This window comes from Hemiscyllium ocellatum, chromosome 15, assembly GCF_020745735.1.
Source record: "Hemiscyllium ocellatum isolate sHemOce1 chromosome 15, sHemOce1.pat.X.cur, whole genome shotgun sequence".
Classification (NCBI taxonomy): Eukaryota; Metazoa; Chordata; class Chondrichthyes; order Orectolobiformes; family Hemiscylliidae; genus Hemiscyllium; species Hemiscyllium ocellatum.
In genome coordinates, this window is record NC_083415.1 from 63,690,658 (window position 1) to 63,706,455 (window position 15,798).

General features: G+C 42.6%; 1 protein-coding gene across 1 annotated transcript in view; it reads left to right on the forward strand.

Annotated features, from left to right (window-relative positions):
* The window catches only part of angpt4 (angiopoietin 4), a 141,713-nt gene that overhangs the window by 97,905 nt on the left and 28,010 nt on the right, over positions 1-15,798 (forward strand). Inside the window, exon 6 of the mRNA XM_060836547.1 lies at positions 7,025-7,126. Within this exon, the coding sequence (XP_060692530.1) occupies positions 7,025-7,126 (102 nt within the window). The remainder of the gene's footprint in view (positions 1-7,024; positions 7,127-15,798) is intronic.

Below are 15,798 nucleotides of genomic sequence, written 5' to 3' on the forward strand. Positions count from 1 at the left end.
GCTGATCTATATCCTGCTGTATCCTTTGACAATGAAAACTCCACCAATCTTTGTATCCATTATTCCCATTCTCTGCCTTCTGCCAGTCAGCTAATTCTCTATGCATGCCAGAACCTTGTCCCTAACAAAATGGGCTGTATTCTTGTTTAGATTAGATTACTTACAGTGTGGAAACAGGCCCTTCGGCCCAACAAGTCCACACCGACCCGCCGAAGCGAAACCCACCCATACCCCTACATTTGCCCCTTGCCTAACACTACGGGCAATTTAGCATGGCCAATTCACCTGACCCGCACATCTTTGTGACTGTGGGAGGAAACCGGAGCACCCGGAGGAAACCCATGCAGACACGGGGAGAATGTGCAAACTCCACACAGTCAGTCGCCTGAGTCGGGAATTGAACCCGGGTCTCTGGCGCTGTGAGGCAGCAGTGCTAACCACTGTGCCACCATGCTGCACAGGAGGCCGTTTAAGCAGCCTCCTGTGCAGTTCCTTCTGCAAAGGCCTTTCTGAAAATCCAAAAAGATTATATCCACTGGCTCTCCTTTATCTAACTTGCTCATTACCGCCTCCAAGAATTTAAACAAATTTCTCGGGCATGACCATGTAGTGATTGGAACCAGGTGGACCTCACTGACTATGAGGTCATTGATTGGGGTTGTTAACCTGGGCCAATCAGGAAAGCCCTGGATGACCAATCTCCTCAGTTGAGGACTGACTCTGAGCTGGTTGGCCACAGTAAATAAAGGGGGATCTGGTGACAGGACCTGGCCTCTGTGCAGTTATTTCAACCTGCAATGATGAAGCCATGATGACTCAGCCCTACTTTATCAATAATTTCCAATAACTCCTCAATCTCATAATGAACTTGAAAATCTTACCAAGGTTAGGCTAACTGACCTATAGTTCCCTATCTTCTGTATCCTTCCCTTCTTAAACAAGGGTGTTACATTAGCCATTTTCCAGTCCTCTGGCACCCTCTGATTCCAGTGATTCCTGAAAAATCACCACCAACGCCTCTACAGTCTCCTCAGCTATCACCTTCAGAACTCTGGGCTATAGTTCATCCAGTCCAGGTGATTTGCCACCTTCAGACCTTGCAGCTTCCCCAGTATCTTCTCCGTAGAGGTGGTTATTACACTCCCCTCTGTCCCTGACTCTATTGGAGTTTGGTAAGGTTGCTGATGTCTTATGCTGTGGAAACTGATTCAGAGCACCTGTTCGGTTCCTCCACTATTTCTTTGTTTCCTGTTACTACTTCTCCAGCCTCATTGTCCAGTGGTCCAACATCCACTCTTACCTCTCTCTTTCCATTTAGATATCTAAAATACTCTTGCAATTTTCTTTTATCGTACGGCCTAGCTTATTCTCATGTTTCATCTTCTCCCCCTTTATTGCTTATTTTCTTTCTAATATCCTGATTACTGCTGGGAGGCCTGTACATAATTCCCATCAGGTTCTTTTATCCTTTGTGGTTTCTCAACTCTACCTGTACAGATTCTACACCTCCTAGCTTTATTTCATTTCTTGCTGTTGGTTTAATTTCATTTCTTACGACAAGGCAACCCTGCCCCCTCTGCCCATCCATGTGTCCTTCTAGTAGGACATGTATCCTTGGATATTTAGTTCCCCAGCCCTGTGACACTCACATCATCATACCGGCCAATTCCACCCTGCTTTACCAGCTCAGTTACCTTGTTTCATACACTGTGTGCATTTAATTACCCAATCCTCAGTCCTGCGTTGACTGTCCCCCTTCTCACAGTTGTGCCCTTATCTGCTGTGACTGACCCTTTCCATACTCTCTATTCTATTATGTGGTCTGTGTTTAATAAACTCTGCTGAGTTCTCCCCCCACCCCCTCTAACATTTTCCATGTAACGGAACGCCCCTTTCTCACATGATTTAGTTTAAAGCCCTATCCACAACCTATCCCTGGCCAGGACTGTGGTCCCAGTATGATTCAGGTGGAGCCCATTCCATTGGCATAGCTCCAGTACTGGTGCTGATGCCCCATGAAACATTTTATGATCAAAGACTTTATCCAGCACTAGGAAAACCACACCCAGTCTCGAAATGTTAACTGTGTTTCTCTCACCCTCGATATCTGTGGATATGGAATGTGGCTGTTTTGGGGTCAAACACAGAGAAACTTATTCATTGATTTGCTGGAAGGTTCATTTCCAGACATTTCGTTACCTTACTAGGTAACATCTTCAGTGGGCCTCAGGCGAAGCAATGCTGATAACTCCTGCTTTCTATTTATGTGTTTGGGTTTCTTTGGTTGGTGATGTCATTTCCTGTGGTGAAGTCACTCCCTGTTCTTTTTCTCAGGGGGTGGTAGTTGGGGTCTAACTCAATGTGTTTGTTGATAGAATTCCGGTTGGAATGCCATGCTTTAGGAATTCTCGAGCGTGTCTTTGTTTGGCTTGTGCTCGGATGGATGTGTTGTCCCTGTCAAAGTGGGTGTCCTTCCTCATCTGTATGTGAGGATACTAGTGAGAGTGGGTCATGTCTTTTTGTAGTTAGTTTATGTTCATGTGGCTGGTTTGTCCAAGGTAGTGTTTGTTACAGCTCTTACACGGCATTTTGTAAATGACATTGGTTTTTGATTTGCTTTCTGAGACGCGAATGTTTCCTCTTGATTTGTAAATAGTTACAGCCAGTGCTCTTTTAAAGCCCAGAAGAGGCTGGAAAACATGCGTGGATAAAAATACAACACAGGATTAACTTTGAGTGACAGTGGTTATGCTGCTAAATTAGTCATTCAGAGATCAGGACTGATGATCTGAGATAGAAGTTCAAACCCCATTGTAGCTGTTGGAACTGTATCATGAAATAAAGAGAGTGATTTGGTTCCAGGAAGCCATTCAGCCTGGAAATCTGGGAGACAAAAGTAATGTCACTTACAGAGACTATGAAACTACCTGATGCAAAAAGACATTGATTTCCCACGAGGGAATGAAAATCCTTCATCAACTGGTCTGATCCATATGTGCCTCCAAATCCACAAAGACCCTGTTTATTCAGAAACAAATTAGTTATCTACTCAAGTAACAACAAAATACTGCTGATGCTGGAATTCTGAAACAAAAACAAATTGCTAGAGAAACTCAGCAGGTCTGGTAGCGTCTGTGGAGAGTGAAACAGCATTACTGTTTCAAGTCCAGTATGACTCTTATTCGGATTTTCTTTGATAGCCAGCTCCTATGTTTTGTTCAGTAGGGTGACTCACCGCCACTATCACACTGACAATAAATACTGCCCTTACCAATGGCACCTATATCCAGGAATGAACTGGAATAAAGGTTCATTGGGAATTCACTTTAGCCCATTGATTCATGAAGCAAAATATAGAGAGAAATTGAGATTTCTACAGCAATAAGGTGCTTTTTTATTCTGTAAGATTGAATACAATACAAACAGCACAGGAACAGGCTGTTCAGCCAACCAAGCCTGTACTCATTCCTAATCGCTATTTAAACCTGCTACTTAATGTCCATGCGTGGTTTCTGTCATTTTGCTTGCCTCCTATTCTTGCGTCTATCAAGATACGGTGGCACAGTGGTTAGCACTGCTGCCTCACAGCACCAGAGACCCGGGTTCAATTCCCGACTCAGGCGACTGACTGTGTGGAGTTTGCACATTCTCCCCGTGTCTGCGTGGGTTTCCTCCGGGCGCTCCGGTTTCCTCCCACAGTTCAAAGATGTGCGGGTCAGGTGAATTGGCCATGCTAAATTGCCCGTAGTGTTAGGTAAAGGGGTAAATGTAGGGGCATGGGTGGGTTGCACTTCGGTGGGTCAGTGTGGACTTGTTGGGCCGAAGGGCCTGTTTCCACACTGTAAGTAATCTAATCTAATCTAAGATACACTTTACATGTTGATAAAGTGCCCCATCACCTCCACTGGCAATGTGTACCAGGCACCACCCCACTCTGTGTGAAATTTTTCCCCACACCTCTTCCCCTCTCTCCTTGAACCTGTGCCCTTGTATAATGGACCTTTCCACCCTGGGGAAAAGCCTCTGACTATCCACCTTATCCATGCCTCTCAGAATTTTGGAAACTTCTTTCAGGTCGCTCCGTCTTTCCAGTGAAAACATTCTGAGTTTGTCCAAACTCTCCACTAAAACCCGCCAGACAGGCAACATTCTGGTCACCTTTCTCTGCACCCTCTCCAAAGTATCCACATCCTGCTGGTAGTGTGGTGTCCAGAACTGCGGGCAATGTTCCAAATGTGGCGTCACTAAACTTTTATACAACTCTAACGTAACTTATCAACTTTTATGTTCGATATCACGGTTGATGAAGGCAAGTGTGCTGTATGCCATCTTGATTACTCTGGGCTGGAGGTTTGGTAGAGCCCTACGGGAGGGTTTAAATTAGTTTGGCGGTGGATGGGAACCGGAGCTATGGATCAGAGGATGGGGTAGCTGGTGAGCAGGCATACACAGTGTGTAGAGATTCTCTGAAGATGGATGGACAGTTGATAGTGCAGTCAGTGTGATGGGCTGAAGTGTGTCTATTTTAATGTAAGAAGTGTCAGGAATAAGGCTGATGAACGTAGAGCATGGATCAATACTTGTAGCTACGATGTTGTGCGAAGACTTGGATAACACAGGGGCTGGAATGGTTGCTGATGTTCTGGAGTTTAGATATTTCAAAAGGAAAAGGGGTGAAGTAAAAAAGGTGGGGGAGTGGCCTTGCTAATCAGGGATAGTATAACAACTGCAGATTGGGGGGGCATCAAAGAGGGTTTGTCTACAGAGTTAGTTTGGGTGGAAGTCAGAAACAGAAAGGAGCAGTCATTTTATTGCGAGTTTTCTACAGGCTCCCCAATAGCAGCAGACACAGAGGAGCAGATTGGGAGGCAGATTTTGGAAAGGTGCAGAATTACAGAGTTGCTATCATGGGTGACTTCAACTTCCCTAATATTGTTTGGATGGAGCACACTTTGTCAGGTGTGTCCAGGAAGGATTCCTGACTCAACATGTAGATAGGCCAACTCGAGGAGAGGCCATATTGGATTTGGTGCTTGGCAACAAACCAGGTCAGGTGTCAGATCTCTCAGTGGGAGAGCATTTCAACTCACTGACCTTTACTAAACTCATGGACAGGGATAGGAGCAGACACCATGGAAACATATTTAATTGTGGCAGGGGAAAGTTAAATGCTATTAGGCAGGAACTGTGGAGCATAAATTTGGAACAGATATTCTTGGAAATGCACGACAGAAATGTAGAGGTTGTTCAGAGAGCACTTGCTGCGAGTGCTGAATCGGTTTGACCCACTGAGGCAGGGAAGGAGTAGTAGGGTGAAGTATCCTTGGATAACAAGAGATGCAGAATAGCCAGTCAAGAGGAACAGGGAAGCTTACCTAAGGTTGAGGAAGCAAGGATCAGACAGGGCATTAGAGGGTTACAAGGTAGCCAGGAAGGAACTGAAGAATGGATTAGGAGAGCTAGAAGGGGGCATGAAAAAGCCTTGGCAGATAGGACCAAGGGAAACCCTAAGACATTCTACACTTATGTGAGGGACAAGTGGATGGCCAGAAGGAGGGTAAGGCCGATCAGGGATAATGGAGAGAGCATGTGCCTGGAGTCGGAAGAGGTAGAAGAGGTCCTTAATGAATATTGAGAGGGATCTTGTCATTTGTGAGCATCATGTGAAACAGGCTGAAATGCATGAACAGGTTGATGTCAAGAAGGATGATGTTCTGAACATTTTGAAAAACATGAGGATAGATAAGTCCCCTGAGCCAGACGGGATATACCCAAAGTTACTAGAGGAAGGAAGGGAAGAGATTGCTGCGTCTTTGATGATGATCTTTGCATCCTCACTGTCTACTGGAAAAGTGCCAGATGATTGGAGGGTGGCAAATTTTATTGCCTTGTTCAAGAAAAGGAACAGGGATAACTCTGGAAATACAGACCAGTCAGTCTATGTCAATGGTGGGCAAATTATTGGCAAATTATTGTGAGAGACAGGATTTATGATTATTTGGAAAAGCATAGTTTGATTACAGATAATCAGCATGGCTTTGTGAGAGGCAGGTATACCTCACAAACCTTATTGAATTCTTTGAGGATGTGACAAAACACATTGATGAAGGTGGAGCTGGAGACATGGCATAAATGGATTTTAGCAAGGCATTAAATAAGGTTCTCCATGATAGGATCATTCAGAAAGTAAGGAGGCATGGGATAATGGGAAATTTGGCTGTTTTGATACAGAATTGGCAGGCCCATAGAAGACAGAGGGTGGAAGTTGATGGCAAGTATTCAACCTGGAGTGGTGTTCCACAGGGATCTGTTCTGGGACCTCTGCTCTTTGTGACTCTTATAAATGACTTGGATGTGGGTTAGTAAGTTTGCCGATGACACGAGGTCGGTGGAGTTGTGGATAGTGTGGAGGGCTGTTGTAGGTTACAATGGGACATTCACAGGATGTAGAACTGGGCTGAGAAGTGGCAGATGGAGATCAACCTGGAAAAGTGTGGTAATTCCTTTTGGAAGGTTGAATTTGAATGCAGAATGCAGGGTTAAAGACAGGATTCTTGGCATTGTGGAGGAACAGCGGGATCTTGGGGTCCACATCCATAGATCCCTCAAAGTTGATAGCGTTGTTAAAAAGGCATACGGTGTGTTGACTTTCATTAGCAGGGGGTTTGAGTTTAAAAGCCACAAGGTAGTGCTGCAGCTTTATGTAGCCCTGGTGAGATGCCAGTTGGAATATTGTGTTCAGTTCTGCTTGCCTCATTATAGGCAGGATGTAGAAGCTTTAGAGAGGATACAGAGGAGATTTACCAGGATGCTGCCTGGACTGGAGGGCACGTCTTGCGAAGAAAGTTTAAGGCAACTAGGGCAGGATTAAGCTGTCTCTGGCATTAAGTTGCCTGCCATTGCCTGCTCATTATATTCAGTGGCTTTTTGAACCCTCCATTTAAACAGCTGACATTCCAATGACATTAAGCTTTGCATTCATGTGACTATGTACAGTGTCGGTTTTCCCTCTTTCTCTCGGCAGGTTTACTGTGACATGGAGACCAGTGGTGGGGGCTGGACTGTTATACAGAGGAGAGTGAATGGCAGCACAGACTTTCAGAGGAACTGGAGGGAGTATAAAATGGTGAGTAAAACACTTGCTTAGTTCGAGCATCCTTCACAAGCTGGGGACAGCTGGAAGTGCTTACAACTACTGATGCATTTTTGTGACATGCAGTCACTCTTGAGATGGGTGTTACTTATTTGTTGTTGGAATTCAACTCTTTTATCCATGTTTCAACCAAGGCTCCAATGAGGTGAGGAGCTGAGTGGCCTTGGCTGAACCAAACTGGGCGTCTCCAAGCAGGTTATTGCTGAGCAGGTGCTGCTTGATAGTGCTGTTGATGACACCTTTATTATGACACGGGGTAAACCCCTCTGCTAATTTAAAACCACCAACACCAAAAAGATCTATCCCATGCAGTAATCTGTGAAAATTCGAGAATTCAAGAACTATTTAAAGTAAAAATTAACAACTTTATTTCTTAAAGTATAGCAGAGATAAATTAACAACCATTTACAACTCTTTCCTCTAACCTATCTTTTACCTTCCCTTCTATAGTACTAGTCTGATAAAACTCCAAATAAAGATTTACAAAACTAAACTTCTTATCTCAAAACAAGGCAGCTTTTGGTTCTTCTCTGTATTCCTGCCTTCTTTTCTTCTTCTTGGAGATTCTGCTTCACAAGTTACTGATCAATAAAGGTACTTTTAAGAGAGCTATTCTCTGGGCAGTTTGCAGATGCTGGCTTGGCAGTTCTCCTCCCAACTGTTCAATTTTCCCAGGTTATATCCCCTCCCCTCCCCGCCAAAGCATCGGATTGTGTCATTGGCTTTTAAGATTGTCACTAGACTAAATTCTATTGGATTGGAGTTTGTTTTTTGGGGGGTTATATTTAAACTGATTGACCTAATTCAAATCTGTTTTTGTCTCCAAGCAACCAGCTACCCTAGCTATGCCAGTAGCTAGAGCACATGTTACATTGTATCCTATTGAAAACACTTGGTAATGTCAGGTTGTTCTGCCAGCTTTTAACTCTCTTAAAGGTACAGTACGTTCACATCTTCATAACATCTCCCCCCTTCAGAAAAAATGAGCCATCATCATGAAAAGATGGCTTAATTTTATTTTCTATTTTTAAACACATTACCATAACAGACAGATAACTTTAATATAGGTTTGCCTTAACTTCTTCCCATATACCTATATATATATATATATAAACTTTTTCAGTTAAATACTTGATAACACATCTGCAATTATATTCTTACAACCTGCAAGATGTACGAATGCACGATTTTAAAATTAAGTCTGTAACATAAGACTCCAGTGAAATAATCTCATGTTCTTGTCTTTAAAGCATTCTAAGAATGTAAGCAGATTGTGATCCGTGTACATAACAGTCTCTAACACATTGTTTGTGACACACATTAAAATGTTGTAAGGCTAGTACCAAACTCAACAGTTCTTTTTTTGATTGTAGAGTATTTCTTTTGGTGAATGTTGATCTTCTTTGAAAAGTAACCAACAGACAGTTCAATCCTACCCTCACCTTCCTGTAGGAGTACAGCTCCAACCCCAATGTCATGAGCATTGATGGCAACTTAAAAAGGTTTTGAAAAGTTTAGTGTAGCTAAAACTGGTTTGGTGGTTAATATCAATTTCAAATGGTCGATTATATCCTGGCATTATTCTGTCCATTGTGTTCTTCTTCAGCAAATCGGTTAATGGTGCCATTACACTGCTGAGGTTTGGAACAAATTTCCAGTAGAATCCGCTGAGTCCTAAGAGTTGAATCACCTCTTTCTTTGAGGTTGGTTGTGGAAATTCCTTGATGGCCTTCGTCTTTGCGTTCCATGGGGTCAACCTTCCATGGCCGATGTTATGTCCCAAGAACGTCACCTCTGCTTCCGCAAATTCAGTTTTAAGTTTATCACTGGTTTTGCTTCTCATAGTTGTTCAAAGTGCTCTGCCAACTGTACCATGTGATCTTTGCAGGACTTACTAAAAGTCACTACATTGTCCAAACAGACTGCAAAGTTTGTTTACCCAGCCGCACCTCTGATCATGAGTCTTTGGAATGTGGTGGGTGCGTTCTTCATTCCAAAGGGCATCACTTTAAACGGATATAGCCCACGTGGGGTTACAAATGCAGAGATTTCTTTTGCCAACTCTGATAAAGTTACCTACCAGTAACCTCGCATTAAGTCCAACTTGGTGATGGAACTGGCTTGTCTGATTTTCTTGATACAGTCCTCCAATCTCAGAATTGGATCTAAGTCCAATTTTGTAATGGCACTGACCTTCCGATATTCCACGCAGAATCATTGAGTCCCATCCAGTTTGGGAACTAAGATGATCGGCGAAAACCACTCGCTCTGGCTTGGTTTGATGATGTTCTCATCGAACATGGCCTCCACCTTCTTCTGGACCTGTCTGGCTTTGAAAGGATTAAGCCAATAGGGATGTTGTTTTATCGGAGCAGTATTCCTTACGTTTACTTCATGTACAATTGCATTAGTCCTCGCCATCTGATTCTTACATATGTCCTTATACTGCAGTAACAAATCTTTCAACTGTGTTCTATGCACCTGAGACAGATAGTTTATTAACCTATCCCACTCCTCAAGGACTTCTTCATTTTTTAATCTATTTTGAGGCACATCAAAACCCTCATCATCTGGATTTGATTCCTCACGCTGCGGGGCAGTAACTAACACCTGTTTCTCCAGTTCTTTCTCTCCAGTATAATACAGTTTCAACATGTTCACGTGACACACCCGATACCTTTTTTTCCTATCTGACATCTTTACTAGTTAGTTCAGCTGACTCAACTTCTTCTCAGTTTGATAGGGACTGCTAAACCGGCCTTTGAAGGGATCTCCTATCACTGGTAACAGTAATAACATGTCATCCCCTCAGGAAAACGTCCAAGTCTCAGAGATTTTATCTGCCACCTGCTTCACTCTATGCTGTGCCCTATTCGGGTACTGTTTAGCTAACTCACCCTACTCGATCTAATCTCTCCCTCACCTCCGATAATCTAAGTGTGAGATCTCCAACATTGGTCCTGTCATTTTTTCTTTAATTATTTTCAAAGGACCTCTCACTTCATGCCTGATAATTAACTCAAAGTGAGTGAACTGAATAGATTTGTTTGGGACATCTCTAATGGCAAACAATACGAATGGGATACCTTTATCCCAATTACTCAGTTAATCATGACATCTCAACATGGTCTTCAAGGTCTGATGCCACCTTTCTAAAGATGGATCAGTACTTGGGACTACGATGTTGTGGCCGTAACAGAGACATGGGTTTCACAGGGGCAGGAATGGTTGCTTGATGTTCCAGGGTTTAGAACATTTAGAAAGAATAGGGAGGGAGGATCCAAGATGGCAGCGACCCAGCTAGTCTGAGTCTATAGTGCTCCTCCCAAGACTTGGGCAAAGTAGGCCACCCTCTCCTCCACACTCACCAAATCACCTAAAATAGTTTTTACTTAATGTAATTAGTTGCTCAGTACTGAATTTAAACAATCTAATCTCCTGTAAAAATGACTAAAAGGAAGGGAGCCCGCAGCTCTCAGCAAGCAGGAACCCCTCCCCCCCCCCTCCAGCTGCAGCTGAGGCGTCCGCAGCCGTCCCGGGGGACTTACCTACGGCGGTGAGCCTCGTGGAAATAATCTCCAAACATGACGCGAAGATCGACGCCTTCATCGAAGAATCCGGAGCCGATGGGACTTACTTTCGGCCGTGCTACAAAAGCACGACCGAGACATCAAGGAAATCAAGTGGCAAGTCAGAGGGGCGACGCTAAAGGCCGCGACTTCTGAGACTACAGCAGAATCGGCTGTGGATCGGGTCCGGACTCTCGAACACCGAGTCTGGACCTTAGAGAATCACATTGACGACCTCGATTCTCAAGGTCGTCGAAAAAATATTTGTTTGCTGGGCCTTCCCGAACAGGAAGAGGAAGGCCAGCTTACAGCATTTCTGGATAAAGAACAATTGAAATTACGACAGGGTGGATTTGATCAGGCCTTCTTTTCTTCCTTCAGCTCAAAAAGTAGGGGAGTTGTTAGCCTTATTCGGAAGAATTTCCCTTTCAAAATCCTAAACCAGATAAAAGACGAATCTGGACGATATATTCTGATTAAAGCCCTTATAAACGGAAAGGAATATGGGATCTCAAATCTGTATTGTCCCCCGGCACATCCTTTTAAATTTATAACGGAAGCCTTCTCAAAATTGATGGCTCTCAGTGCTCATCATACAATTATAGGGGAAGATTTTAATTGTATTATGGATCCAGTTGTGAAACAGATAAGATACCCAAGAGTACTGCAGGAGTATCTCCCAGATCTATACAATTGGTGGATTTGAACAAAGAATTAGGACTAGATGTATGGAGATGCCTTCATCCACAGGGCAGAGATTTTTCTTTTTATTCCAATCCACATAAATGTCATACCAGAATCGATTTGTTTTTTGCCCCCTCGATTTTTAAAAATTCCATATCATTCTGTAAAATAGGCAGTTTGGCACATTTCCGATCTCGCTGCTGTATATATGGAAATCAAGGCGAGGAACAATGAGACATCTCCCCCGGCATTGGCGTATGGACCCCTTTCTGATGAAAGATAGTAAATTTATAAAGTATTCTCTCAAGAATTTAAAACTTTTTTTAGAAATTAATTCAGGTACGGCTAGCAACCCATCAATGATGTGGGAGACCATCAAAGCTTACACATGAGATTTGATCATTTTATACTCAGTGACCCAGAAAAAATTATTTCCAACAGCATCTGCTCGAAGCTCACTTAAGAGCGGCTGAAACAGCATATACTGACAGACCTTCTATTATCAAATTACAAAGGATTACGGCCCTTAGGACAGCTCTAAACACCACGCTTACCCAAACAGCTAAGAGAGAAATATTATTTGCAAAACAAAGGTTATATGAATTTGGCGATAAACTTGGTAGATACTTAGCATTTCTCGCAAAGCAAAAAAAGGCCCCTCAAACTATCACATCTATCAAGGAAAGTATGGGTATTCTGACTCATGATCATAAAAGGATTAATGCAATCTTTAGAAAATTTTATTCTGATTTATATAAATCGCAGGATTTTGAAGACAGGACTAGGAGGATGCAGTCATTTTTTAAAAAGCTGACCTTTCCGGACATAACTCCGGAACAGGTATCGGTCTTGAATGTTCCCCTAACAATCCAAGAAATACTTGACGCAATCAGGCAACTTCAGAGCGGTAAGGCGCCCAGCTCAGATGGCTTTCAAGCTGAATTCTATAAAGAATTTACAAGAATATTGGCTGGTCCACTTATGGACATGTATAACTATTCGTACAGTCAGGGTTGTCTCCTGCCTTCGCTGAAAGAGGCAAATATCTCTCTTATCCTCAAAAAAAGAAAAGGACCCAGAAGACTGCGCATCTTACAGACCAATATCCTTGCTAAATATAGATTTTAAAATCCTCTCTAAAATGTTAGCATTGAGGCTAGAAAGGGCATTGCCACATATCATAAAGGAGGATCAGACGGGGTTTATTAAGGGCCGTAGATCATCCAATAATGTTAGGAGGGTTTCGAATGTGATTCAAGCCTGCCATCAGGGAAAGATACCAAGTGTAGTAGTCTCATTAGATGCGGAAAAGACATTCGACAGGGTTGAATGGTCATACTTGTTTTACACATTGGAAAGGTTTGATGTTGGAAAAGTGTTTATCAAATGGGTCTCAACACTGTATAGTGATACCAAAGCAGTTGTGATTACCAATGGATTAGACTCGGATAGCTTCAGTGTGGATAGGGGCTGCCGTCAGGGATGTCCTCTTTCGCCATTGCTATTTAAGCTAATAATCAAATCGCTAGCAGAAGCTATACGGGCTGATCCTAATATAACGGCCCCGAGGATTGGTACAGGTAAACATAAAATTACCCTTTATGCAGATGATGTTCTTCTATTTCTCAGTAATCCTTTGATGTCTGTGCCTCGTTTAATCCAAGTTATTAATACATTTAGTGTATTTTCAGGCTATAAAATTAATTTCTTAAAATCGGAGGCTATGCCAATGGGTGGCCTTGCTAGTATATCCCACTTATTGGATGGACCCCACTTTCCCTTTCGGTGGTCCCTGGAGGGTTTCTTATATTTAGGCATTTTTATTACCCCAGTATTTGGTCAGTTATACAAGGCTAACTTTGTACATTTACTGGAAAGGATAAGACCATAAGACATAGGAGTGGAAGTAAGGGCAGGACCTCCAGTGATGGGGAGACCTTCCAATTTCCTGGCTAGGTAGAATAGCACTAATTAAAATGAATTTCCCACCCGTCTCCTATACCCTGTGAGAATGCTTCCGGTGATGCTGCCAAGGCTGGCACTACGTAAATTATATGGCTGGTTCGGTTCCTTTATCTGGAATCATAGACGGCCCCTCATCAAGCTGAAGAAGCTACAGCTTTCACAGGCGAGGAGAGGATTGGATTTCCCAAATTTTAGGAAATATCAGTTAAGTTCCCTATTAAGTTACATAGCCAATTGGGTCTCATCTGACCCGCAATCAATCTGGCTGGACATCGAGGCTTCTCAAGTAAAATGCCCACTTATTTGCCTTTTCTTTTCAGACAAGAGGAAAATCATTACGAATCAATGTAAAAACCCTATAATACTAAACACAATTAAAGATTGGAATATAATGCGGCAAAATGAGGGCAACTCACATAAAACATCCCCCTCTGCTCCGATAATGGGAGTAAGGGGATTTCAACCGGGGCTTACAGATGTCACTTTCAAACTCTGGAGATCCAGGGGTTTCTCATGTTTAGGGGATCTGTTTAAAGAAGGGGTCCTGATGTCTTTTGAACAGCTGCGTCAGAAATTCGGATTACCTAATGGAGACCTCTTTCAATACTACAAAATTCGAGACCACATACAGAAGAAGACTATGTTATTAGATAGTCTTTATAAATCAGATAGAGAATGTAGAGTGCTATGGCCAATGAGGGTATCTTCCGTAAGCACTATTTATCATTTATTACATGATGAAGTATCGGGAGATATGGACAATCTGCTTAAAAAATGGGATCAGGATTTGGGACTGGAAATCTCGATAGAAATGTGGAATGACATTTGGGAAAATGCCAGAAGAATTACGATATGCAGCAGAACTCAGGCCATTCAGTTGAAGATACTTCATAGGGCCCATATAGCACCGGACCGCTTTGCAAAATTTAAGGCAGGAGCATCTCCAATGTGTCTCAAATGTAAAATAGAGGTGGGCACTCTTGTACATTGCTTATGGGCCTGTCATAAGATTTGTAGATATTGGACTAAAGTAGCAAGTGCTCTGACAGAAATCTTAGGAACGGAAATTAGAGTGGACCCTGTATCTCTCCTTTTGGGCTTTTCGAATTTACCCTCCCTGGAAGTGATTATTTTCTATTCTCTCTTTCTGTGCAAGGAAAAATATTTTGGTAAACTGGGTGGCTGAGGGCCCCCCTGGACTTTCGAATTGGCAGAGATTAATCATGGAATGTATTCCCCTTGACTTCCTTACAAATATGGTACACCAAAAGACCGCATTATTCCATAAGATATGGCAGCCCTTCTTGAATTACATAAATACAGATATTTCGGCCATCCTAACAAGGGCTTTTATTTAATTGAGATGGCGAACCTGGCTGGTCAGGGGCCCCTTGGGAGAGGAATCCTGCACGAATACAGGTTTTGTTACGATTTTAATGTTAATACATTCCGAGCACGTATCTCACAACCCAATTTCTGTGTTATCCGTCGGTTTTTTTTTCCCCGAATAATGTAAAAGACCTAATTATACACTCTGGTTAGTTGTAGGTTAGATTAATAGTTAGTTGAGTTTTGTTTTATTTTCTCTCGGTATCTCTTTTTTCTGTTTGATAGATTTTGGTTATTATTTATTTAAGATTTAATTGTATATTAATGTTTATACTTGGGTTTTATTTTATTTGTAAACTTGTAAAACTATGTTAACTTTTCAATAAAAATATCTATTAATAAAAAAGAAAGAACAGGGAGGGCGGAAAAAAGAGGAGGGGGTGCAGCATTGCTAATCAGAGAGTGCATCACAGCTACAGAAACCAAGGCTGTTGAGGAAGGTTTGTCTACTGAGTCAGTATTGGTGAAAGTTAGGAACAGCAAGGGAACAGCCACCGCATTGGGGGTTTTCTACAGACCCCCTAATGGCAGTAGAGAGATTGAAGATCTCATAGGCAAGCGGATTCTGGAAAAATGCAAAAGTACCAGGGTTGTTGTTATGGGTGATTTCAACTTTCCCAATTTCGACTGGAAATTCCTAAGTGCAGATGGTTTGGATGGAGCCGTTTTTGTCAGGTGTGTTCAGGAGGGTTTCCTTACTCAGTATGTAGACAGACCAATGACGGGAGAGGCCATTTTGGATTTGGTGCTTGGCAATGAGCCAAGACAGGTGTCAGATCTTGCAGTGGGAGAACACTTTGGTGGCAGTGATCACAACTGCCTCACATTTAGTGAAGCCTTGGAAAGGGAAAGGAGCCGTTACCAAGGGAAGATATTTAATTGGGGAAAAGAAAATTATGACGCTATCAGACAGGAGTTGAAAAGTATAGACTGGGAGCAATTGTTCCACAGAAAGGGCACAGCAGACATATGGAGACTATTTAAGGAGCAGTTGTTTGTGAGTGATGCACAAATTTGTTCCTCTGAGACAGGTAAGAA